Consider the following 27,288-nt stretch of genomic DNA (forward strand, 5'->3'; position numbering starts at 1 on the left):
TTAGTGAGAAATGAGAAGTTGTTTTTTTGGTGGATACTCAGAAATTGAATATAGTTCTAGCCTTCCAACACATCTCTAATTGCCTGGCTGTCCTCACTCTCAACAGCACCATCAGAATCCACATCGCTGTTGTCTGAATCTGTTTTGAATCAGTGACGCGTGAGCAGAACAACTGAGAGGAACAGGCCTTTTGTTGGCTAAATTAATTCAGGTACATCAGCACAAACTCAACTACCACATTGATTGCTGTAGAACAAATGGCCTGATTAAACAAAACATGCCACAAGAAACATAACCCGTACCGTACTTTTCTGTTACTAATTAAACAAAAAATTGACTGTAAAAATTCTTCTCACAGTACTTAGAACCTAATAGATGGATGGCTGCAAATTTACACCAGCTTAATGAGGGGAAAACTGAAGTCCTTGTATGCGCTCATGACAGAATTTTATCCCAGATAGTGAAAGCCCTTGGTCCTCTCTCCTACTTTAGGTTAAATCCTATATCAGGAATTTAGGTGTCACTTTGGACTCGACTCTTACACTGGATGGTCGTGTGAAATCTCTGGTTCGGTCTTGTTTTTGTCATTTAAGAGATGTGGCTAAGTTAAGCCCTATTTTATCTCGCTCTGACCTGGAGATGCTATACATGTATTTATTTCCTCATGCTTGGACTATTGTAACTCACTGTTATGTTTATGTATCTAAGCAAAGGTTCTCTGGATTGTCGGCGGGTTGTGCAAAACACTGCAGCTAGGCTTCTGACAAAATCTTTTAAGTATTCACATGTGACACCGTTGCTATCTCAGCTACACTGGCTTCCTGTTGAATTTAGAGTCCATTTTAAGATCCTGATCTTGACTTTTAGAGCTTTGCATTGACTGGCACCATCCTACATCTCTGATCTGCTACAGTTCTATCTCCCTAGGACAGAAATTCCCAAAGTGTGGGGCCGAGCCATGGCAGGGGGGGGCGTAAAGGGATGAAAAGGGGGGGAAAAAACAAGATGCTTGGACACTGCTAGCACGGGCGCCTACAGAAACGCAAAGCAGGAGATGAAGCATCGCTGAATATGTTTCCAAACCAACTTCATTCTAAGCTTCTTTGGTTTCACCTGCACAAGTGTAGAGGTAGGTCTCCCCTGCAGAATTGGTTTTCCCTTCGTTGGGAGCAGCGCTGGGCTGTTTAAATCACGGACAAACAGTATCCCAGATTCGTGATTTTTAGTTCACAAACACTTCTTGTAATGACTAACTACTCCTGACATTTTGGAGATATACATACTATACTATACTTTATACAGTAAAGTTACAGCGGGATACAAATAATATCAGGCTCATCCTGCCACGATTTGTTCCCTCGGTTCAAATCACGGACAAACAGTATCCCACAGCTGTTTATGTTTTTAAACCTATTTTGCACAGAGAGGCATTTTTTGAAAAATGTATTGATAGCAATGTTGAATATTATTACACAGGAAAAAAAAACAAACACATGTATAATAATTACACCGTGACGCCTCTGCCTTTGTAAATGGAGGGACAGTAACTGTGTATGCATATGTAAGCGTGTAAAACCTGCAGATAGTCAGATTAACAGTATTTTGTCTCTATCTGCCATTCTGCAATTCATCTCATGTAAACAATAACGTGGCGCACAGCGTGACGTGAAAAAAGGCACATACCTTTGATGCTGTGTGACAAACTCTGTATCCACACGTAAACGCAAAAAAGGAGTTTTAAAAGTCTCAGTTTTCAGTGATTCGAAACGCCGTTTACGTGTGGACGAAACAGCTGCGTTTTCAAAAATACCCATGTAGGTGCAGACGTAGCGTAAAAGAGTTAGTTGTTTATTTTCTTACTACCTGCAGATTACTTGTATTTGCTTAATTGTTTACTAAATGTTTGAGGTGTGAAATAAACCGCAATTGAGCAAAATATTGGTATGTGTGGTTGGAGGATGTGTTAGTGCGTGTGTGTGTGCGCGCGCGTGCGCACGAGGGGGCGCGAACATTTTTCTGTAAAACAAAGGGGGGCCCAGCGAAAAAAGTTTGGGAACCCCTGCACTAGGAGGTTCCTGAGGTCGTCTGATCAGGGCTTACTTGCTTTAAAACATACTAAGATGAGAACTAAGGGGGACAGAGTTTTTGCCACTGTGGCCCCTAGACTGTGGAACTCTCTCCCCCAAACCGTAAGAAATGTGGGCTCAGCAGTTATTTTTAAAAACAACTACTTTGTGATTTGCCTAGAAAGGTGCTATATAAATAAAATTGTATTTATTTATTTATTTAATAATCTATCCAAAGTTAAATTAAAGGTCACTTGACAATTTTAAAACGCTTAGTTGTTTATCAAATAATATCATTCAGAACTGAAATGATCAGCAGTGAAATATTTCACTCCTGACCTGAGAGTTTCCAGTGTACAATGTGGACTCTGTAGTGCAGCAGACAGAAGCTTGACTCCTAAATCCTGTAGATCATTGTTACTCAGGTCCAGCTCTCTCAGACTACAGGACTGGGAGTTGAGAACTGAGGACAGGGCACCGCAGCTTCTCTCTGAGAGGTTACAGTGAGTCAGTCTGAAAGAAACAAACAAACAAATGAAATCAGTCAAATAAAACAAAAATTTGAAAATATGTAAAAATCCTGTAAAACTACTAAAGACATAATTTCTGACTTGTGACTGGAAATGCAATCTTCTCAGATCCATTTGTACATTTTAATAGCACATGGCAACATTCAGACAATGTAAAACAGTAACACTTTAATTTTTTAAACTTGTTCTGGTAACATCTCCCCTCCTGAAAACAATCTCTCCTAGTAGCAACTATCACACCCGCAGCAAGCAAAAGATACAATATTTTCCACTGTCAGAGATTATTTAAATGACTGCAGCTATTGTTGCACCCAACCAGTGCAGCTAGTATTCAAAGAAGATCACAGGGGTAATGCAGGACTGAGCGCCAGGCCTGGGTTTTGAAATTTAGTGACTTGCCATACATAAAATAACAGTTCAGAGATCACAAAATGATACTAATGTTACTGAAATTAATACCAGTGTCTCCACATGTAGAATTACACCTTTCAGCAGTTAATCCTACTAAGGTGTTTTTGCATCACCGAAACATCTTTGTTATGTGTCAGACTTCTTAAGAAAATAGCTTAAATGAAATATAAATAACTCTAACACACAATTTTAAATTAAATAAATTACTTAAGAAAACAACATCACTATATCTCAGAAACCAAAATGATATCTCACTTATTCTGCTACCCAAAATCAGAGTCCTAAATAAAAGGCCACTTGACAATGCTATAAAGCATAGTTGTTTATAGAGGAAAATCATTCAGACTGTAAATGATCAGCAGTGAAATATTTCACTCCTGACCTGAGAGTTTCCAGTGTACAGTGTGGACACAGTAGAGCAGCAGACAGAAGTGTCACTCCTAAATCATGTAGATCATTGTTACTCAGGTCCAGCTCTCTCAGACTACAGGACTGGGAGTTGAGAACTGAGGACAGGGCACCACAGCTTCTCTCTGAGAGGTTACAGTGACTCAGTCTGAAAAAAGAAACAAACAAATTAATGAAATCAATAAATAAAACAAAATTTGTGAAAAAATGTAAAAATGCCAACATGCAACACAATTAATGGTTAACAAAATAACTTCATTAAAACACAATTGCCCTTCTAGATCAGCACTTAGTCCTTGTAAGGTCCACTTCCCCCACCTTCTGATTCAGAAGACATGAATACAAACTGCAAATCTAATGAAAACATAATTTCTGACTTATGATTAGAAACGTAAACTTCTCAGATCTATTTGTACAATTTAGAGCCAAGTGGACAGCCGAAACAGGAACATTCATAGCAACAAAGATGAGAGAAGACATCTTTTCAGTAAATATTATGCTGTCAAGAAATACCAAAGGTAGGTAAATTCTAGTTGTTGCGGCTTTTTGGTAAGACATGATTTGTACTCTTCTGCTGCTTAGGGCTGGGCCATATCATACCGTTCACGATAATACTGGTATAATGTTAGGCAATGATAAGAAAATGAAATATCGCGATAGAATATAAGTAAAATGCGCATGCACAGTGCATTTGTTATCATACGCACATGTCAGAAAAAGCATGGCGGCGACGGAGAATGAGAAGGGCGAAAGCAGATCGTTGAATAAAACAGATGAACCAGAATTGGTTTGTAAAAATGGGGCCAACTTCAGTAGTGTGGAACTGGTGAGGTTTTTGTCTGTCAGATACCCACCAATTTTTGGTAGAACATGCAAGCGGGCTGAAAAACCTGCGGGCTGCACAGGGTCAAAGCGTTAGCGCTGTCCAGTCCCACGCACGGGGCGATCCGCGTTAACTTGCTAACGGTGATTTTCCATGTCATTTTAACAAGATTGCTGAGAGCACTAATTTTAATACTACTTTGTTAAGCTATGAAGCCGCACCGCTTGATTGATTGTCGGAGCATTACGGCTACCGTAGTCACGTGCCTCATGGAGTAATACCTACTGTGATTCAACATAATATTAGTATTGTATGTGTATAACCTCTTTTTAAGTTTTGTGGACATTATACATGGTTATGCTCAGGATATATCAGCCCATTTCCACTGAAAATGCCCTTTGGTTTAACTGTCAGCATGGAATTTGCATTTGCACTGTAACATTTTTATATAGCTTTAATGCACATAAAAAAACAGCTGCTTGTTTAAGTTAAAATACATTGTTCGGGGGTTTTTTTGCACTAATAAAGTTGTAGAGTTGTTAAGTATTTTGTCTCGCGTCAATTATATTGTCAGTTATATCGTTATCGCAAATTTTCAAATATATATCATGATAAATATTTTTGGCCATATTGCCCTAACCTACTGCTTCTCTTTCTACACCTTGTGGATGAGTTGCTCTGATATCAAGAAACATGTACCTCATTCAAGTTTTTCCTCTAAACTAAAGTTTTTCCACACTCTATTCCAGCTACAAATCACAGGTGGAACCCTTCAAATCAAATCAAATCAATTTCTATAGCACTTTTAAAAGCAACAGAGTTGACCAAAGTGCTTCGCAATTAGTTCAGAACATGAGAAAACAATAGGAAAACAAATACAGATAAACGAGATGAGGCAATGACAAAAATAGCAAACATAAAAAAGGCCTGATGGTACTCAAACTGAACTCGAATTAAAAGCCAACATAAAAAATTGAGTTTTAAGGCATGATTCTAAAGACTGACTAGACTCTGAAGTACGAATATCATCTGTCAAGTTAGTCCAGAGTCTAGGCACTGCAACTGCAAAGGCCCGATCTCCTCTACGCTTCAATCGAGACCTCGGTTGTACTAAGAGCATCTGGCTAGACAATGTCATTGCTCTTTAAATAGAAAAGAAAGAAATAACTGTGCCCATGTGGATCCTTATCATTCAAGATCATGAAAAGATTCTATACTCAGAGAATATTGATGATTTCATATGACAGAGAAGATTTGGAAGATGCAGGAGGTGAAGATTTCTCAGAACACTAGGCACTTTGACTTCACTGTATAAAGTAGGGAAGTCAGAAAAGGAGGGAGAAGTGAGGAGATGGACACAAAGGAAATGTCTTGGACAGACTCAAACTCAAGCACTGGAGTCACAACTCTAACCTTCAGTACATGGGTCACATACTCAGTAAACTATAACAGCAGTCAGCAGTTTGTCAGTTAATTTGAAGACTATGAGAATGGCTATGAGCCAATCCAAAAACAACCTCATCAGCAGCCACGAAAGGGGAAAAAAGCATTGAGACTGAATGGTCTTCTTGCCCAAGGAGTGAGCCACTGTACTCATTGTACAGGCCTTCCAAGCTGATTTTAACTTTTGATCCCAGATACCACCTGGAAAATCATCCAAATTTTTCCCTGATCTGAGTTGTGTTTTCAATTCAGTTGTAACAAAAGAAGAGCTGTTATCTGTGTGTCCACAATAAACAGAAAGACAATGTACATGTGTAAAGTCCAAAACCAATGGAAAAGCTTATTTTGGATAGTGGTGCAGTTTATCATCAAAGGCTGGCAAAAAGGACACCATGTTGGCAATAAATGGCATGAAGTCTGAGTTGTTTTTGTATTTTTGTTTTTTGTGGGCGGATTATAATCTGGAGGAAATTTTATGGCAGCCATAGAAGAGACAACCAGGGAAAGTATGCTTAAGACGGAAGGAGCTAGAACTGCTTGTTTGAGATTCACCAAAGTCTGCACCAACAATTTGACAACTCCCACTTGGCAACAGTGTGAAGGAAAAACTCCAGGAGAATGAGGCTCAGGAGGTACAACCATCTGCTGTTAACAGTTTGGGGTGAGGGGAGAGTTCAGGTCAAGAATAGTAAACAAACACTGAAGCCCAAGGCACAGTGTAGTAAAAACTAAAGATTAAATTCAAAACAGGTGCATGAACACATGGAAAGTAAAGTTTGTTTGTTTTTGTTTTTTTAAAAGACCAGTAACACAGCAGCAGCACTAATAATGATACTGCCATAGTTTTTGGATGTTGCATCACAAGAACATTGAGTTTATGAGACATTAAAAAGGTTAGTTGTGTTAGAGTAATTGCCATGCTTTGGGACACAAATTCTTACAAAGACGGAAAGTCTGATTAAATAAATTACAGACTCAACTGCATGATAAAAGTAGAGGGATCAGTACAAATGTACTTACACAGCTTTGTTGGAGGCTTTGACCACTGGCAGTAGCCTCCGAAGAGCCTCCTCTGAAGCAGAGTATTTCTTCAGGTCAAATACATTCAGATCTTTTTCTGATGAGAGTAAGATGAAGACCAGAGCTGACCACTGAGCAGGAGACAGTTTATCTATGGAGACACCTCCTGAAGTCAGTGACTGTTGGATCTCCTCTACTAGAGAACGATCATTCAGTTCATTCAGACAGTGGAACATATTTATGCTTTTCTCTGCAGACAGATTCATACTGAGCTTCTTCTTAATGTACTGGACTGTTTCCTGAGTAGTCTGTGAGCTACTTAGTGTGTCTGGCAAAAATTTTCGTAGGAGAATCTGATTGGGCTGCATTGAAAGACCCAGGAGGAAGCGGAGGAACAAATCCAGATGTCCATTTGGACTCTGTAAGGCCTTGTCCACAGCACTCTGGTGGACATGCTGTAGTTTTGGTGCATTAAAAAATTTTGACCACCAGGACAATGTCTGTTGTTCTTCCAGCAGATTGACTGCAGAGTTGATGAAGGTCAGATGGACATGAAGAGCAGCCAGAAACTCCTGAACACTCAGATGGATGAAGCAGAACACCTTGTCCTGGTACAGTCCTCTCTCTTCTTTAAAGATCTGTGTGAACACTCCTGAGTACACTGAGGCTGCTTTGATATTGATGCCACACTCTGTCAGGTCTGATTCATAGAAGATCAGGTTTCCTTTCTGCAGCTGATCAAAAGCCAGTTTTCCCAAAGACTCAATCGTCTTCCTGCTCTCTGGAGTCCAGTGTGGGTCTGTCTCAGCTCCTCCATCATACTTGACCTTCCTTATTTTGGCCTGAACCACCAGGAAGTGGATGTACATCTCAGTCAAGGTCTTGGGCAGTGTTCCTTTCTCTCTGGTTTTCAGCACATCCTCCAGAACTGTAGCAGTGATCCAGCAGAAGACTGGGATGTGGCACATGATGTGGAGGCTTCGTGATGTCTTGATGTGGGAGATGATCCTGCTGGCCTGCTCCCTATCTCTGAATCTCTTCCTGAAGTACTCCTCCATCTGTGGATCAGTGTACCCTCTAATCTCTGTCACCATATTAACACATTGTGGAGGGATCTGACTGGCTGCTGCAGGTCGTGTGGTTATCCAGATGCGAGCAGAGGGAAGCAGGTACCCCCTGATGAGGTTTGTCAGCAGCACATCCACTGAGGTGGACTTTCTAGGGTCAGTTAGGATTGTAGTTTTGTGGAAGTCCAGAGGAATTCGAGACTCATCTAGACCATCAAAGATGAACACAACCTGGAAGTCTTCAAAGCTGCAAATTCCTGCTTTTTTGGTTTCAGTAAAGAAGTGATGAACAAGTTCCACCAAGCTGAACTTTTCCTCCTTCAGCACATTCAGCTCTCTGAAAGTGAATGGAAATATGAACTGGATGTCCTGGTTGGCTTTGTCTTCAGCCCAGTCCAGAGTGAACTTTTGTATTAAGATTGTTTTCCCAATGCCAGTCACTCCCTTTGTCAGCACTGTTCTGATTGGTTCATGTCTTCCAGGTGAGTCTTTAAAGATGTCTTCTTGCCTGATTGTTATTTCTGGTCTGGCAGGTTTCTTGAACGCAGTTTCAATCATTCTGGCCTCATGTTCATCATTGATCTCTGCAGTCTCTCCCTCTGTGATGTAGAGCTCTGTGTGGATCTGATTCAGAAGTGTTGGGTTTCCTGCTTTAGCAACCCCCTCAAACACACACTGGAACTTCTCCTTCAGGTTAGATTTGAGTTTAAACTGACAGTTTTGAAGATCCTCTGAATTTAAAACAGGAAACAAGATGATTAGTGCAATCCATTTTATATAGAATGAAGAATAATATAATATACATATATATACATATATATATATATATGTGTATACATACACACACACACACACATACATATATATATATATATATATATACATATACACACACATATATACACATATATATATATATATATATATATATATATATATATATATATATATATATATATATATATATACACATACATATATACATATATATATATATATATATATATATATATATACACATACATATATACATACATATATACATATACATATATATATATATACATATATATATATATATACATATACATATATATACATATACATATACATATACATATATATACATATACATATACACACACACACACATATATACATATATATATATACATATATATATATATGGAGATCTCTGTCCAGAAGAGCGCAGTCCTGGGAACAGCTAAGATACTGCGCAGGACCCTCAAGCTCCCAGGCCTCTGGTAGAGGACCCGAGCTTGAAGGATAAACCGCCCACAGGGGCGTGCTGGGTGTTTTTATATATATATGTGTGTGTGTGTGTGTGTGTGTGTGTATACATATACACATGCATACATACATACGTGTTTAGACCATTATTATACAGCACTAAATCACAACAATAGTCGCCTCAAGGTGAGACCAAGTAATACCTCTTGTTGCACTCTACATTGCCTCTTATCCACCTTTAAATCCAGACACTCCACTCAATGCTCAAGCTTATGTAGAAAGTTACACATGTTTTACTAGAGTGGGGCAAGACTGCAATTTGGGTCACCTGTCATGGTGCAACTGTGACTGTGACAGGCAACTCAGCCTCTTACTAAAAAGATTGGTTTGTAAACCATAGCACTGGTGGAATACAATGCTTGCAAAGAGATAACTATGGGATTTGAGTCACCATTTTTCTAGTGGGTCACAACAAATGTGAATATAGATTGGCTTAACTGTCTGTATTATATTCAACAGCGTGTCCCGAATCATACCAGAGATACAGAAAAAGGGACTCTGAACAGCTGCATGCTGCATCACTCATGGTTTGGCAGAATAGAATGGCGAGAGTGAATTTCAGGCTCTTGGTCATCTCTCTCACTAAGACAATCTTGGGAGAATCCTTGTAGTCTCTACCATTAGAGAATTATAAAGGCAAGAAGTTTTCTGTGGCCTCCTCCACATCTGTGCATTGCAACAACCCTATCTCTTAGGTTTGACTTCATGGCTTTGCTCTGATTTGTCAGCTGCGATGTCGTCTATAGAGAGGGGTGTACCTTTCCAAAACATAATCAATCAATTTTTATTGTACTACAAGTGGCTTCCACTCAAGGTGTAGAAACTTCTAAGCAGTCAAGAAAAGCGGAAAGCCTGAATACTTATCTAAAGATTGTTTTTCTGATATTTTTTTTAATTAAAAAAAATTTGGAATCATGTTTTCAGTTTGTCATTATGGTGTATTGAGTAAAGACTATTAAAATAAAAAAATATTCAAAAGATTGTAGCATCAGGCTCTAAAAGTGAAGCAAAAAGAAAGCTTCGGATCAGAAGTGCTTGACTCCCTGGTATAACTCACAAACTCACATCCTAAAGCAGAAAACCCATAATCTGATGAAAATGATGTCTCACTAATGTAGAAGATCTTAATTTAGCCTGAAGAGACAGTTTGTTTGTCAACAAAAGAAAAGCCCTCTGTAAAGTCATGACATCTTTAGCATTTTAGCCAAGCTGACAGAAAGTCAGATCCCTGTTGAGCCAAGATTTCCTTTAAACTTAACTAGTAATGAGTTAATAAATTTCTTCACAAATAAAATTTTAACCATGAGAGAAAATCTATCAGTCTATCTCTATTGATCAGCTACATACCACAGGCCTTCAAGCTGGCAGTTGTTAAACAATTAGTTAAAAAATCATCACTTGACCCAACTGTCTTAGCTAGACATAGGCAAATATCCAACCTTCCTTTTATTTCAAATTTTTTTGAAAAAGAGTAGTTGTAAAACAGCTGACTGATATAGGACTGCTTTCTTCCATTTGTGCTCTAAGATCAGAAACAGAGTGACTTTCAGAGTGAAGCTGAAAAAGTAGTTCATGCATTTATTACTCTTAGGCTGGACTACTGTAATTCTTTCTGAAAAGCCTTCAGTTGATCCAAAATGCTGCAGCAAGAGTCCTGACAGGGACTAGAAAGAGAGAGCAGATTTGTCATATATTGGCTTCCCTTCATTGACTCCCTGTTAAATCCGCAAATCAAAAACCTGCTACTCACATACAACATCTTAAATAATCAGGCTCAATCTTATCTAAATTACCTTATAGTGCCATATCACCCAGTTAGAGCACCCAGTTAGTCGTCTCATTGTTAAAGTTTTCTATGTATATTTGTATAAGTGTATAAATAGGGTCTGTACCTTAAAATATATAGCCGCCTGAGGTGACAGGAGACGGCTGGATTTTATGTGAATTCCAATCAGAGTGTTGAGAGATATCACTGGCTTTCAGAAGAAAGGTGTGGGTGGGTGCAGGGGAGGATGACACACACCAGAACCTCATCATGCCTCCCTTGCATGAGCACCAGATTATAAAATCTGGTAGCTCGGCTTGGGTCCTTGCCGACAGTGCCGCTGGCCCCAGTGGTGTCCCTCTACTGTGCACTTGAGGGACCTGCTCAGCCTGAGCCAGAGGTCCGCACACAGGAGGCACCTGCTCAGCGCAAGACGGAGGTCAGCATGCAAGAGGGACTTGTTCAGCCCGATCCGGAGGTCAGTGAGCCCTCTGGTCCTGCCTTGTCCAGTCCTGCCTCGTCTGGTCCTGCGTGCTGGCCACCTGCCAAGCCGCCTGTTAGCCTAGGGTCATGTCCACGCCTGCTGTGACACCGCCACTTTCCACACAGTCGCCCCACAAACCAACCTGCATATCACACCTACTCAGGTGAGAAGAGAGCTGGGGAGGCTCAGAAAGGGGAAAGCAGCAGGACCCAACAGCATCAATCAATCAATCAATCAATGCTTTATATAGCACATTTAAAGACCAGAGGTACACCAAAGTGCTTCTCAATCATAAAATATGAAATAAAATTAATTACATATGGGAACGATAGTAGAGTACAAATACAAAACAAATCATCAGTCCCAGAGTGTTGAAAGCCTGTGCTAGGCAGCTTTGTGGAGTACTCCATCACCTATACAACCTGAGCCTGCACTTCCAGAGAGTCCCAGTGCTATAGAAAACATCATCCCTGGTGACTACAGGTCTGTAGGACTGACCTCTCATATTACGAAGGTTTTGGAGAGATTTATCCTGGAGCACCTCAGACCCCTGGTGAGCAAGTCACAAGACCCTCTGCAGTTTGCATACCAGCCCCACTTGGGAGTGAGCAATGCAGTGATACATCTGCTGCAGAGAGCATACTCCTTCCTTGATGGACCCACCACCACAGTTCGGATAATGTTCTTCGACTTCTCTAGCGCCTTTAACCCTTAAAACCGGTCAGAGCGGGCATGCTCCGTTTTGCGTAACTATTTTTAAATCCCGGTAGATCTGCAACCAGGTAAGCTAGTGCAATAATTTTTTTTGCATATGAAACCGGAGGAGTTGTACTTACATCTTATGCCATCAGCTTGTCCTAGGTCACGGTTTCCTTCCACATATAGCTTTGCAAAAACTGCATAAAAAGCACTTGCAGCAACAAAAACATAATATTCCAGAAACATGCTTTGCCGATCCGATCAGCTGTTCGTAACACTTCCTATGTCCATCAGCGCAAACTATCACATGTCCGCCATGACTTGCCCAAAACCACAAGTGACGTCATTTTGCGGAAATGTAGTTTTTTGCCTTCAGGGCCTTATGAGCCTATACTGGTGTTTTTAAAAGTTATGATTGACTTTATGACTTTCTGTATCATTTCTGGGATGTTTAGGACTCAAATTGCACTGCTGGAAATAGTTTATTTTGATGCATATGCTGTTTTTTTGCAAATTTGAATCATAATATTTATTTTCGTTTTTCCTGCAGTGTATAAAAATTGGTGTATTTCAAAAATAAAAATATAAAGACACTCAAAATAAATTTCCTCTGATGGGAAACTATTTTGTGCAACTCTTTTGTATTTGCAGTTTTGAGGGATAAGCCTCTTAAATTTCTCTAACTAGAAATATATGTTAAAAAGACAAAAACGATTTTCAATTTTTTTGTAGTTTATTGCACTTTTTTGAAATTTATGTAATTACTATGCACTTAATGCATACATATTATTAAAATTTGGGCTATAATGGTTGTATTGATGTATAGCAACTTGAAATGCTCCCAAAAATGGCACTACAGCATGTAAAAATATAATATAAGCTCTGGCGGACTTGGTTCTATGGTAGGTCTTAAAGGGTTAACACAGTCCGGCCCAGGCTGTTGAGGGAGAAGTTGGAAGACATGTAAGTGGAGGCTCCACTGGTCCAGTGGATCAGCGACTACCTGACAGGCAGGCCGCAGTTTGTAAGACGGCAGAGCTGTGTATCAGAGAATCTGAAGAACAACATCGGAGCACCCCAGGGAACTCTTATCCCTTTCCTCTTCACCATCTATATGACCAACTTCAAGTAGATCACAGAAACTTGTCTCCTCCATAAATTCTCTGATGACACAGCCATTATTGGAAGTGTGGAGATGGGATGGGAAGAGGAGTACAGAAGACCGATTGATCGTTTTGTGAGGTGGTTTGAGGTGAACCACCTGCAGTTGAATGTGGCCAAATCAAAGGAGCTGGTGGTGGAATTTGGCAGAAACGGCTCCTGACCCTCCCCTGTCTGCATTGGTGGGACTGATATCGAAATAGTCACATCCTATTAGCGATGTTCCCTCTAAATTTTAATGTGTCTGAGCAAACACACAAACTACCTGAGTGTTCCCTTGGACCACTGTGAGCAACATCAGACGTGTGCACTGTGGCCACGCCCATTGCATCCATCCAAGTTACATGGTTTATTAAAAGAATAAAATTACAGCATTTACATTTCTGTTAGAATACTTTTAATTAGGTACTTTAGCACACTTATAATGAAAATTAAAAAAAAAAAATTGTTCATGACCTGTGTAGTATGTTAACACTATTGGAAGTAAAAATAAATTGAACAAAAATTTCAAAAACACACATAAAGCTCTGACTTGTATTATGAGTATGAGTCTGTGTGAAGCTCCTGCTGTGCACTGGGTGAGATTGTCCGACTGTCGTCTGTGAGTGAGTCCTGTAACTTTTTGTCTGCAAAATACACTATATAATGACGATTGTTGTGCAAGTTACTTTGAAAAAGTAATTAACTATAGTAACTAGTTATTTCTTCAAAAAAGTAACTGAAAACAACAAAGTTATATGCAGCTATTTATCTAAAATTGCAGGAAATATGGGTTTTTATTATATAAACATTTCAAACTATTTACAGAACAATCAGGTGTTCTCGTCAAATAAGATGCCACACAAATTATTTATGCCATTCCAAAAATAATTTCATTCCACTATAAGATAAAGGAGAACATCACAAGCCTGATACCTGCAGGCCTGACAGCAGGAGGTGTATCACTCATCCTGTTTTCCCCCTGGAGACAGCGTTTACACTCTAATTTGCCTGTGTCTTTTTGCCAGCAACTGTGACATTCAGCACTCTCCTCATTGTTCTGACACACAAAAAAACTCTTATTGACTACACTACACACTAACTACACAACACAACACACCAACTTTAGACTTGTCACAAATCTCCCACATCTCAAAACTCTCTCTCTCTCGCTTTTTCGCTTTCTTGCTGCCATCACTCCTAAACACCTAAATGCCATGTTGCCATATCATTTTTTGATTGGTCGACATGGTACATTTTTCCACCAATAGGAAAGGGTGGGGTTTTTTTTTTGGTTTTTGTTTTTCCTCACAAGCGGAGAGTGCTTTTGAGGGCTTTCCTTAGAAAATGCAATTTTTACCATTTCTTCCCACAGTAAACATAAACAACAATAGTATTCAGGAAAAAACATTGCATTTTTTATCATAACTCTGGTTTTTCGTGGCCTATCAACACAATTTAAAAACAGGCATATAGTTTGAAGTCGACACTTTTTACACAAAAAATTAGAATTGGGGTTGTCTTGGGTGGACATAACATCTTGTTGCTATGTCACCGTAAATTGGTCATGCTATTGGTATACCATGAATACTTTTTCTCCTCAGCCAATCAGCAATGCGATCAATTGGATCACAGGCTGGAGTGGTCTGCCAGTGGTCTGAGCTGGCTTTACTTTCTACAAAGGCTCAGATCCTTCAGTGTATACAGCAGGCTGCTCTATATGTTTTATCAGTCTGTTATTGCGAACACCATCTTCTTTGTGATGGCATGCAGGCACCCAAGCAAAGGACGCAAATAGACTGAACAAACTCATCAGGAAGGTTGAGTCTGTTGTTGGCATGAAGCTTGCCACCCTGGATGAGGTGATCAGTGACAGAATGCTGGCAAGATTGCTGGCAATCATGGACAATAATTCCCATCCCCTCCATAACACACTGGATAATCTGAAGAGAAATTTCAGCAACAGGTTCCTTCAACCTCGCTGTCTGAGGGAACGTTACAGGAAATCGTTCCTTCTGCTGCTATCAGAATCTTTAATTCATCCACTTAGGTCAGGTCCACACATGTGGAACAGAATTAATTACACCTCAATGCAGCCTGTCACTTTTGTACACCACAAGATATATTTCCACACATACTTGTCCTTTTATATTCATTGTATATTTATATTTATACCTTTATCTTTATATTTATCTATTTATCTTAATATTCATCTATCATAACTCTGTTTCTACACTCATTTTATAGGAGTGCGTGTTGTTTGTTGTGTATTTGCTGCTGTGACAACTCAATTTCCATCTGGAAGTTTCTGATTCCGAATCAGGTTTTAGAAAGACCTCATCTTCAACTTGCCATTTAATGGACATTTTGGGGGGTTGTTATTTGCTTTGATAATTTTAAACAAATAGCATAATGGACAGCACAGTGTTAAAATATTTCTTTAAATATTTTGTTATATAATTTTACTTATTTACTTATTTCTAAAATCTCTGCTTTAAAATTAAAAGTAATTTGAAAACATAAAGAGTAAATGTTTGAATGTTTTATAAAGTCATTGTACAATTTTCTAAAATTATGGCTTGTAAGACTATTTCAGATTCCAAATATGTTAGATGCTTTTCTAGATTTTTTTCTAATCTGCTATGAACCATCCTCACATCTCATCTAAAGCTCTGTAACCCTCCCTTTTAATGTTGTTTGCTGTTACACCCAGTGAAATAAAGTTAGAGATTATTAAACCAGCCAGCTGTTCATTCATTAGAGCTCAGGCTTACAGTCATACAGCAGAGCTACAGTGAGGCTACAGAGACACCACATTGAAACAATCAAAGCTCTCATTGTTCAGCTCAGGCTTCATGTGTTTCTGCTTTATTATTATCTACTGAGACAAACTAATGTATTCTTACCTTCTGATGAAACTGTTGAAGCTTCCTGGGCTGGGGAACTTCCTGTTGGGGAAAGTGCACTTTGAATCGTAAACTGGTCTTTTTAAAAATGACAACCTGCGTGGCATCAGAAATATATAAATATTAGAAGTCAGACTATAATAGTTTGATACATTTCATAAAATAAACTGTGACAATGTCATGTCTGCATACCGTACTAAATGTTTAATGTGTCTTTTTCCTCTGACTGACCTTCATTCATCTTCTCTAAAATCAACCTCGCCCCCTGCATCACACGGTCTGAATATGCCTGCACCATCACTTCTACTGTTTTCAGTCTGTCTGCGTTCTCCAGCTGGTACTTATAGAGTTTGGGGAAGTCATCCCCAGGTTCATACTGCAGGTAAAAGTGGAAAAGCTTCAGCTCCTCCTCTCCCATTTTCTTCAGCATTTCCAGCAGCTGCACTGGTAAGGCCTTCTCCATCTCTGACCTGTAAAACATAAAACATGTCTCATCACATCTACGTTTTAGCTTTTAGTATACTTCACAGTGCCCTCTAGTTGTCATGTATATTTTACCTAATGTAACTTCAACTCTAACAATGCTGTTAATATATAAATTAAAGAGATACTTATCGAATTAAACTTTCAACAGAAAACAAAGAGGGCTCACAATCTTTAGAAAACAACTTAAAATCAACTGACATTTCTACAAATCATATCACTTAAGTGTGTGAATGTGTGTGTGAATGGGTGGATGACTGGATGTGTAAAGCGCTTTGGGGTCCTTAGGGACTAGTAAAGCGCTATACAAATACAGGCCATTTACCATTTACCACTTATTAAAAAATAGAAATATGAATGAAAAAATTAAGTCAAATAAATAAAATAAAAGTACAAGACTCCAGCAGAAAAAGATAAGAATGCTAATTATTTTTTAATCAAGATTTATACACTGGTTTAAAAGAGGTTTCTAAATCTGCTCTAGAATCAGAAATGTGGTACTAAGGAGGAATTCATAATAATTACAGTTAAAATATATTTTAAATTACCAACAACATGATGATATCATAACTCTGGTCCTTGGAGGACAAGGGTATCAGCCAAGCTTCAACTTAGAACCACTGACAGCTGCACACACAGCGTCATCGTTCCCCTGTCCTCACTAGCATGACCAGCCAGTTTGTTTTTGTTTTCCCTCCATCCCAATTTCCTGTCCCTTCTCCTTACTGTTTAGAAGAGTTCTGCGATTGGGTCCTGTCATTCTGCCGTCTGGGCAACACTTGACACACAGACCCTGAACTGATGCACTTATGCTACAACAGCGCACAACTGTTTGTCCTCTGACATCCAGCAAAACCTGAAAGACCTGAGTGGAAGTTCCTCCCTACACTGTGTTTGAAGCAAAGCACAAAGGAGACACCTGCTGGAGCAGCTGGAGTCCTACAGATGGTCAGCCTCTTCACTACAGAAACATCTCCTATAACATTCATTCTTTACACTCTGACTGCTGTGTTTGTGGAAACACTCGAACACACACCGCTTCACATATGATCATGGAAACGTGTATGAAAAAGAGCTGAGCTGATATTAAACCTGATGGAGGATTTATTCACAAACACTGACTGACCAACAACATTTACACACACTTGTCTGCAGGAGAACAACTATCACCCTTTGACGCGTCACTCTTGAGAGACACACAGGTGAGTTCAGGTTCATGTCTGAGTCTCTGATGGTTCCTAAAAAAAGTTCAGATCTTCAATAAAAGGTTAATCACATATTACTGATATTATCGACATTAGCAAACCTTTTCCCACTTGGCTCTCTTTGTTCCAATGTATTAATTAGCTTTTTCACTTGGGCACTCTGTAAGGACACACAGCTGGGTTCAGGTTTGAGTTTCTGATGGATCCTAAAAAATATATAAAAAAATAAATAAATATAAAAAAAAAATACAAAATAACAAAAAAAATATAGCCAAGGTATAGACACAGTTTAGATGTGATGTAAATGCAAGACATGTTAATACTGACATTAACTTACTTTTTCTGAAATGGTCGTGTTGGTTCAAATTTCTTGATGATATCCTTCACTTTGTCACTCCTTAAGGACACACAGCTGGGTGGAGGTCCAGGTTGGTTCCTGTGAATAATGATGGAGCTGTGATGTGAGTGCTGAGCTGTGACATGGAGAAGAGTCATGGACAGTTAGAGATGGTCATCTCACCTCTGATCTTTGGTCTGGCTCTCATGTTCCCCACACAGAGTGGTTTTAGATGGAGGGACTCCCTCCTCTCGGTCCTCACAATGATCCATGCTGCTGAATTCACATCCACATCAGCTCACACACACTTCTACCATCACCTGCAGACGAAACACAAATCATTCATGTGCACAACAACTGAGAACTGCAGAGGTCATGTCTGATGTGTTGGACTAACCTGCACTCCATCTGAGACACAGCTTTCATCAGTTCACCATTACAGTTCACAGAGCCGACTTCAGCCTCCAAATCCCTCCATTACTGTAGTCCTACAAGGCAGCAGGTCAAACATGGCTGTAGATGAGCAGCTTTATTTCAGTAACAATGCCTAGGGCCAAGCTGACTGCTTACAGAGTTCATATTCTAACTGCTAGCTGTTCTGCTAGCTAACCAAACTAGTGTTGAAGGTCAAAGTAAAGAAATGATGTGATACTGCTGGGAGTTACATCACATACTAGCAGCATTTAGTTATTCAGCATTATATTTAGTCCTTATTATCTCATCCTCTCACCTCTATTTAGCTCTGAAAACAAGAAACATTTTGCCAAAAGTTTATTGGCTAGGAGAAAACGAAGAAGGGCCAATGAGGAAAAGGGGAAAAGGAAAAGGGAAGAGAGGAAGGACAAAAAAAAACTAACCATAGAACATTATTACTGATGACCTTCCCCAGCTACCCTCTGGTGACGCATGAGTTATTCTCTTTATTCTTCTTATAATGGTTTTATTGTTATCATTGTGATTATTATTACTGTTCATAGTTGGTCACTGGACACAGTTATTGCTATCATTATTGTCATTATTATGATCATTGGTGATGATGGTGATAATACTGAATTAATGTTGCTTTGGACTGAATAGAAATTAACACCCTCACACTCATTACACACACTCACAATCATACTTGTATTATTTTTTTTACCAACTCTGTCTTGTCTGCAAGTTTCCTAATCTATCCTGCTCTATTCTGTATGTTGTACATTTCATAATAATAATTAAAAAAAAAACAACAACAGAATTTCAGCCTTTATTGGGTTTAGCTGCTCATGGATAAACATATGTTTTCAGCCACTGAAAACACGTCTGCTTATCTGTAAGTAGCATCAAGAAATTCTTGATGATGGTTTCTAGACTATAGAAATCATCATCAAGAATTTCTACATTGCATTACAATTTTTTCAACTGGTGCCTGGGTTAACTGCATCACTGGTCACGGCTTGTTATTGGAGGGCACCTGTCCATGCACACTTCAGAGGGTGGGGTAGAAATTCTAGGGGTGTTTGTTTGAGTGTGTGCGCTTGGTCAGGTGTGGGTCTAGGGCAAACTGGGCCTTGATCCCTTTGGGATATTGTTATTAAGGCTAGATAAGACCATACGTCTGCTTGCTACAACTACTGGACAGGACAGGTTTAAAAAAAATAAATATGAAATCAGTCCAAAAATAAAACTGCTGGCCTACAAAGCTGCTGCCTTCATCTGCAAACTGGCCTACATGCTGAACCACAAACTCCACCCTCTACTGAGAACTGAAAAAGTCATCACTGTTATTTTTCTACAGCTGATCGCTGAAAACATTCAAACTGACTCATCATGGAGCCTTTTTTCCTTTGAATTCTATAAACCTGCCTGTAAACAGCAGCTGAAACTTCCAGAAGAAGTAGACAAAACACTCAACTTGAAAATTCAAAATAGAAGTAAAAACATGAACACGGTGTCTTCAATTATCTTTTATATACAGGTTAAAGATAGTCTACAGAGAAAATAATCACTTACACCTGCTTAGACAGATTTAATTTTAACACACACATACTCACAAACACTAACAGGAGGAAAAGTGTTTAACGGTTGGTCCAACACTGGTCATTGGTCGAGCTCTAAGTCCATTACTGTGAACTATGGAGTAGCAGATTTGTGCTGGAACTAAGCTGCACAAAGCTGATGTTAGCCAGGAAAACATTACAAGCTGCTTCCATTACCTTCACATGGAGTTTCACACAGAGTTGATCAGCATCAGTCACAACAAACAGGAAGTTCAGGAAGGTGAGAGTAAACCTTGAGCAGGGCGGAAAACACAGAGAGGCGTCACAGCAGTGGTGTGTGGTGACTTCTACAGAAAGGCAAGCAGTGATCATGCTCACCCCACCCCTAATACGCACCAAAAAAACCTCATCTTCCTTATCATCTCATCTTGCTTCACTATTGAGAAATTTAACAAGATAAACTGGATCCAATTAACCCTTACCTTTTGTACATCTTTTAGTTTTGTTTTTTTTGATTTAGCTATCATTTTGGCTGTGTTATAGCTTGTGGCATGGATGTTTGCAGGAAAATTTCTTTTTTGTCAAATTTTTGGAATTAGAACACGGAAATTATGTGGTTACAGTTCCTCCAAGGCAATAAGAACAGTAACAGACTGAACTAAATGAAATAATACAATATACTAAAGTTATAAAATATAAGCAATAGTTCTAATTTATATAAATAGCTCAGTGATAAATATCCAGAATCCCACAAAGAGGGTGCAACTACTGCTGTGTGTACTGTGCATTAGATGGAGGAGTTGTACAGGAAGACTTCCTGTGAGTCTTTCCAGCTTCCTGTCATATTCTACTGTAGAACAGCAGCAGAGCTCTGTGCTCCCTTTCTTCCTATTCTCTCCTTTCCTCCCTCCCTCTCTCTGTCTCATCTCCTCATTTTACTTCCTTTTTCCTTTCCTTCTTTAATTGTATGCTTTCTATTTGGACACAATCGTGCATTTGTTCATTTAGTAAAGTTCATTATCTGTACTTGTAACACTGTTATAAATCTGTAACACTTTGTTCTTCACTTTTTTTTTCAAAATCTTTTAAAATGATAAAATTGAATGAAGTCGGTGGAAACGTCTCCACGTCAGGTTTCGAGGACGCCGTCCACACCATCGCTGGGCGGAGCCTCATCTCATCATTCTCCATGGAAACCGAGTCATCCATAAGAGATGAAGCTACAGCCTTTAACACAACAAGTAAGAGTATAAAGCAAAAAACAGCTGATTGACTTTATTAAAGTTGTTTCATTCATTAAGATTGAAATTTGGGATTTTTTTTTACTTTTAAACTAAATTTGACTCTGTGAACTTTTTGATTTGAAAGAGCAGATGAAAAGTGAAACGTGTAAAAAGCTCTTTAATTTTGCTGTGAAACAAATGTTCAGAATACTGATAAATATGTTTTTATGGTTTGGGCCTTTAATGATAATGTGATGATAAACATGACTCTGAGGAATGATAGGCTCTTCCTTTCTGCTAATAATAATCAACATCATAATAAGTGTTGCTTTCCTTGGGACTTCAAGCAGGACAATAATAAATGGATTTGCTGAGCTAAGCTTCCTGCTTTGATGAAAGATAAACACGAAGTTGGATTTGATGTTAAGGAGACTCTGAATGGGCCTTAGGATCTATAATTGTCCTCAGTTTCTTTCAGACAGTCAAATTGTCTTTGTAATGAATATTATACATCTATACTTTGTTGCATCAGCTCACTGATGAGATAGACAGCTGACTTTAAACACACATCCAGTTTGGACAGGTGGCTTACCTGCTGCTTCTAGGCAGGGAGCAACCAGGATACCCAGGTTTATCAACTAGAGTCATCTGGGCTGAGCCTTGAAATTACTGAATGAATGTTTTTGATCCTAGCAATTCTATTTATCCCAAGCAGAAACACATATGTATAAAAGAAAACAATACCCCATCATTATTATTGTAGCTGTGGCCTGTGAAGACCATCAAAGTTAAAGTCACGGCAGCTTTGTTTGACAGTGTGTAGAACAAACCTGATGACACCAACCAAACACTTCCAAAGTCTGAGGTTTTTCTTTTCCAAAGCTGGTGTGAAGCCCCAAAACAGCTGAAACCTTGTGTGCTGATCACAACAACCACAGCAGTGTTTTCTCACTAGATTTTAGACTTTGAAAGAGGAGTGAAAGGAGCCATCTATGTCCACTGTGAGCGACCATCTTTGAACAGAGGCGGTGGTTTACGACACCAACTCTCTGCCATCCATAATCCAGTTTTGAGTTCCCTCCCCAGACGCCTTAACGCCCACTCACATCCTGGGCCATCTGACCTCAGGAATTCACATGATAAGGTAGGGCGAGGTTTCACAATGAACTCACCCGAAACTCTGGCTGATTGGGACCCACACCCAATTTCACACCTTGGCTCAGGCGATTAGAGGATCATCAGGGGGTCCTTTTGGCCCTCTGTGGGGGGATACTCCCACTAGGTTTATATCTGGGACTCTCCACCATTTGACCTTAGAACTGAAGAAGCTTCTCGGATGAGAGGTGAAACGTCTTCAAGGAACTTAAAGAAGTCCAGATGCTTTTCTTTGCAAGCTCCTTTGACTACGATGACCTGGATGACTGAGAACCTTCATAGACATAGATTTTAGACATGAGTCTGAATTACTAAATTACTGAGCAGCTGAAACAGCCTCATGTATGTAATCAGAGGGAGGAAAAAGTATTTGCTGAAACACACTTTCTTCTCCCCAGAGTGTGCTACGAGCATTAAAGTCTCCACATCCTCTGCGCATCAGAGGGTCCTGCAACGTAATTAATATGCATAATTTTTGTAGACATTTCCCTTGTTGCCAGGTTTCAAAAATGTTTGTTTTGATTTTTGTGAATGAATTGCTTTCATGACTTATCCAGTGATGCTACTGACCAGCCATTCGGTGGCATGCAGTCTGACAATTTCACATTTTAGTACCTTCTCGGTCTTAAAAAAACAGAAAAAAGTACCTCGCACCAGGTATGTGGAGGGGCATGGTCTGCGGCACACCTGCGAGGGAGGCAGACGCACTTGGACGGACGTCCACAATAATGCCTCACCACCATAAAAAGTCTGAATTAGGTCCTGGGGTGGTTGTTGGTATGTGCCCGGCCGTGAGCCGCAGAGCTATAGCCGAGTTTTGTGTAACAGCGACTGTAGTTACTGAAAGTATGCTCAAAAGCAGGAGTATGTGGACGGGTCTGTTGTGGATCTTTCACAAGGTACAATGACCTAATGGAAAACTGTGAAAATTGTGGCGACTGTGCCGAGTCAATCCAACTAGGTAATTGACAAGGGGCTATTAGCGTCAAAATGATTCGGTGTCAGTATTTCATTCTGATAAATCAAATGTGTCAGGGTTTAAGTCAAAGCAATCGAACTAAACTCATGTGATTAAACTGTAAGCTGTTTGAACCTTTTCATCTTTCAGTGAAAAGTAGATGGCGTCCCAGGTCTCAGTATGGCCGCCTGTCAAAAAAGTTGAATAAATTCAATTCAAATTTAGATCATTGAATTCATACATAGTGTAAAATGAATCGTCAACACAAAAGTAAGTAAGACCCACTACAGGAATGGTTAGTCATATCTGGGACTGTACCCTTCAAACCACGCTGTTCTGCTGTTGCTGCAATAGAGACCGCCATAAACTGGTATTTTCAAAAAGCTTGGATTCAAATACAAACAGCAACATATGATAGAGATTAATGAAGTCATCAAAAAAGGAATTACATCAAACATCACCTGGTAAACTCAGTGATCTGTACAGGCAGAAGGTAGCTTAAAAGGCTCTTTAGAGGGGAAACTTTCCTTTATGGGAACAAAAACGTCTGTCATCAATTCCTCTTCATTTTTGATGCGATGTTTTATTACAACCCCCCCACCCCCAAAAAACCTAATGTCTATCACCAAATTACACCAGATTCACCACCAGAACTTTGAACTTTGTATCAAACATGAAAACTATCACAAACTAAACAGATACACAACATATGCAATTCTATACAGGCATATTTATATATTTATATAAATATTATAATCAAGCCGTTACTTACATAGTGTACCAAATTCTACCTTGATATGTCTTTGAGAAAAAGGCAAGACTAGTTTCAATAACTTAATGCAGTCTTTGCAATGTATTAGATATGTTATTATAATGCATGCCACTTAATACAAACATATTATGGTCAAAACCCCATTAAAAACTACTTAGCCAAAACTTTCCCCTTATGTCTGAAACATTTTCAAAAATGATTGAAACACTAAGAGCACAGGGACAGTGTGGAAAAATTACACTAAGAAAGAGAAATGAAACATTTTCATGAGCTCAGACTTGTTGAAAATGCAGAGGAGCTGGTTGTAAACTAAGCTTCAGGAACAAACATTGTACTAATATTCACTGTAAAGCTTTGAGTTGATAAAGACAGAAAAACAACATAATCATAGCTTCCATCTTTAAAGGACTGAAGAGGAAAAAGTTAACAAGGAATCATTTAGAACAGTTTAAAACGTCAACTGATTGAATCCGTGAATCTGAAAACATGTTTCTGAGTAAAAGAGACAGACATGTACAGACTGAACTATCTGTTCAACAGTCAGAGTGTTTCTCTAACAGGAGGACACTCTTTACACTCAACTTGGCAAAGAGACACTGAAGCACCAGGCCAAACATAAAAACCAGGATAAAGAGGTTCAGTGAATGTGGTGTTGAAGGTGTGGAGGTGGATCAGAGTGTGAGAGGAGACTATGTAGTAGGACAGAGTGCCAGCAGGACAGTCCACATACACTGCTACTCTGTTAGAGACGGAAGGGGAGGAGGAGATGGACTTTGATTTGTTATTATGCCAGATATGACGAGGACCATCATCAGAGCACCTCAGACTCCAGGACTGCTCATTAAATCCAAACAAACAATCTGTACTGTCTCCTTTCCTTCCAATTCCTCTGTAACTCACTGATATATGAACGTTTCCTCTCCAGTCGACCTCCCAGTAATAGCGACCAGTCAAACCATTTTTACACAGCAACTCTGGGCGGATATCAAATCTGTCTGGATGATCCGGATATGAATGAACTTCGTCCACACCTGTCACCTTCCTGTTGTTTTCAGACAGTTGGAGTTTTCTGTTTACTGTGTTTGTATCGATTGTGAGTTGACAGGAATCTGATGGAGAGAACAAACACAATCCAGCTGCAGTTATTGATCCATCATCTGTTCATTGATTGACACTTTCATGATGACTCCTAACATCAGAGATGTGAATGAGTGATGTGACAGTTTGAAGAGGTTGAATGTGTGATGCTTTGTTTTCATGAATCACATTAAAAAGACACTTACACTTCCTCAGACCTGGTCTCAACCATTGGACTCCAGCAGGCTCCACCCTGAAAGGAGGAGGGGGGTCAGACCAGCACAGTCTCTTTCAGCATGCACACATGGACATTACATCACTCTCATCCACGTACTGTTAGACACTGATAGAGGAACAGTCCAACATTTTCACAAATACACTTCAATCCATACCTGGATCAAATTCCTGATGATTTGGACTGATCCTGAATCTGTCAGTGCACCACTGTATTGAATGAAATATGACTGATTCAGACTGTGACCTTCATTATCTTTATATTCCTCTTCTGTTTAGCTGGAAAGGACACCTCCCTGCTCTGATTCATAAACTTTAATCTGATTTAATTTATAGTGTTTAACAGGCCTTTTACAGTTGAGTAACAACAGTCACTACAATGCGTCTGGAAAATACATTCCAATCAAAACTTTAAGACCACTTGAAAAATGGTAAAAAAAAGTCTTATTTTGCATGGTTGGATCTCAAGGTTCCAAGCAGAGCTTCAACATAAACATACAACAAGAAGAAATGGGAGTGAAACAAAACAATTTTTGCATGCAATTTATTGAAAGAAAAAAAACCTGAAATAAGCTGATTTATAGCTGATCAAAAGTTTAGGACCACACCTCCAAAAACCCGTACCCCCCAAACAGAAATCAAAGTTCCAAACATGAACTCAGTAATGAGTAGCTCCACTGTTATTGTTGATCACTTCAAAAATTTATTGCGGCATGCTTGAGTTTCCATAAGGTGAGTGGGAACACTTCTTCCAGTGGTGAAGAAGGCCGCACAAAGGGCATCTACTGCCTGGAAGTGTTGTCTTTTTTTTTTTTTTTTTTTTTTAAATAAACTTCCCTTGCCATCCATCTCGAAAGGTTTTCAGTTGGATTTAGATCAGGGGAATACACAGGGTAGTCCAAAAGAGTGATGCTATTCTTCTGGAAGAAGAACCTTCTCCTGCAGGCATTGTGTACTGTAGCGTTGTCCTGTTGAAAAACCCAGTCGTTAACACACAGACGAGGGCCCTCAGTCATGAGGAATGCTCTCTGCAACATCTGGACATAGCCAGCGGCTGTTTGATGCCCCTGCACCTCCTGAAGCTCCATTGTTTCACTCAAGAAAAAAAAAAAAAAAAAAGCACCTCAGACCATTGGCGCTCCCTCCACTGTGGCGTGTAGAAAACATCTCAGGTGGGATCTGTTAATCATGCCAGTTACGTTGGAAACCATCAGGTCAAGATAAATTTTTTTCTCATCAGAGAATAAAACTTTTTTCCACCTTTCAATGTCCCATGTTTAGTGCCCTCTTGCAAAGTCGAAATGGTCAGTTCTGGAAATGAGGCCTTTGAATAGGGGTGGGCGGTATAAACGGTATACGGTAGAAACGATATAAATTTGGCCAACAGTAGAGATTTTGACTATACCGCTCTACCGCGATAGAGCATTTTGATGGTGTCATCAAGCTGCGCCTGTTTTGCTCGAAAGCAATGTAGCGGCTACAAACAATATCATCTGCAAATTATGCCGGGCGACAGTAATAGCAAAGAGACGAAGCACTTTTGGAAAATGAGGAAAGCCGAAACCTAAGCTTCCTCCACTTTCCTACCATTGATTCATTAATGCTGAATTCTCTCGCAGCTGCTCTATTCCCGTGTTGGTGCAGTATATTAATGACTAACCTCGTATTGTGGCTGGATTATCTCAGCTGTTCTCCCGACTGAAGTTTGGTCCGTTTACAGCATCCTGCCATGTGATTGCATTTGCCCCTAACCACCAGAAACTCTCACGTTAACTTTCATCGAGTGGAAAAAAGT

At 39.4% G+C, this 27,288-nt stretch overlaps 2 protein-coding genes across 2 annotated transcripts in view; both read right to left on the reverse strand.

Annotated features, from left to right (window-relative positions):
- Positions 1-6,697: 6,697 nt before the first annotated feature.
- On the reverse strand, positions 6,698-16,536 carry LOC146361635 (NLR family CARD domain-containing protein 3-like). Its single transcript, XM_084921441.1, has 3 exons — positions 16,305-16,536; positions 16,074-16,115; positions 6,698-8,499 (listed from the first exon to the last, which is right to left on the reverse strand). The coding sequence occupies exons 1-3, from the start codon at positions 16,534-16,536 to the stop codon at positions 6,698-6,700; spliced, it is 2,076 nt and encodes a 691-aa protein (XP_084777567.1).
- Positions 16,537-23,973: 7,437 nt separating this feature from the next.
- The window catches only part of LOC146361636 (NLR family CARD domain-containing protein 3-like), a 34,559-nt gene continuing 31,244 nt past the window's right edge, over positions 23,974-27,288 (reverse strand). The window contains exons 9-10 of the mRNA XM_084921425.1: positions 25,466-25,512; positions 23,974-25,291 (exon numbers count right to left, since the gene is read on the reverse strand). Coding sequence (XP_084777551.1) covers positions 24,723-25,291; positions 25,466-25,512 — 616 coding nt within the window. The 3' untranslated portion in view covers positions 23,974-24,722. The remainder of the gene's footprint in view (positions 25,292-25,465; positions 25,513-27,288) is intronic.

This window comes from Perissodus microlepis, chromosome 23 (assembly GCF_051167445.1).
Source record: "Perissodus microlepis isolate ML-2025 ecotype Zambia chromosome 23, ASM5116744v1, whole genome shotgun sequence".
NCBI classification, from domain to species: domain Eukaryota; kingdom Metazoa; phylum Chordata; class Actinopteri; order Cichliformes; family Cichlidae; genus Perissodus; species Perissodus microlepis.

Coding starts and splice junctions, on each gene's coding strand:
- LOC146361635 (XM_084921441.1), bottom strand. CDS start 16,536: ATGGAGAAGGCCTTACCAGTGCAGCTGCTGGAAATGCTGAAGAAAATG. Junction 16,116..16,304: donor TTTAGAGAAGATGAATGAAG/GTCAGTCAGAGG, acceptor TTTCCCCAACAG/GAAGTTCCCCAGCCCAGGAA. Junction 8,500..16,073: donor TTCAACAGTTTCATCAGAAG/GTAAGAATACAT, acceptor TTTTAAATTCAG/AGGATCTTCAAAACTGTCAG.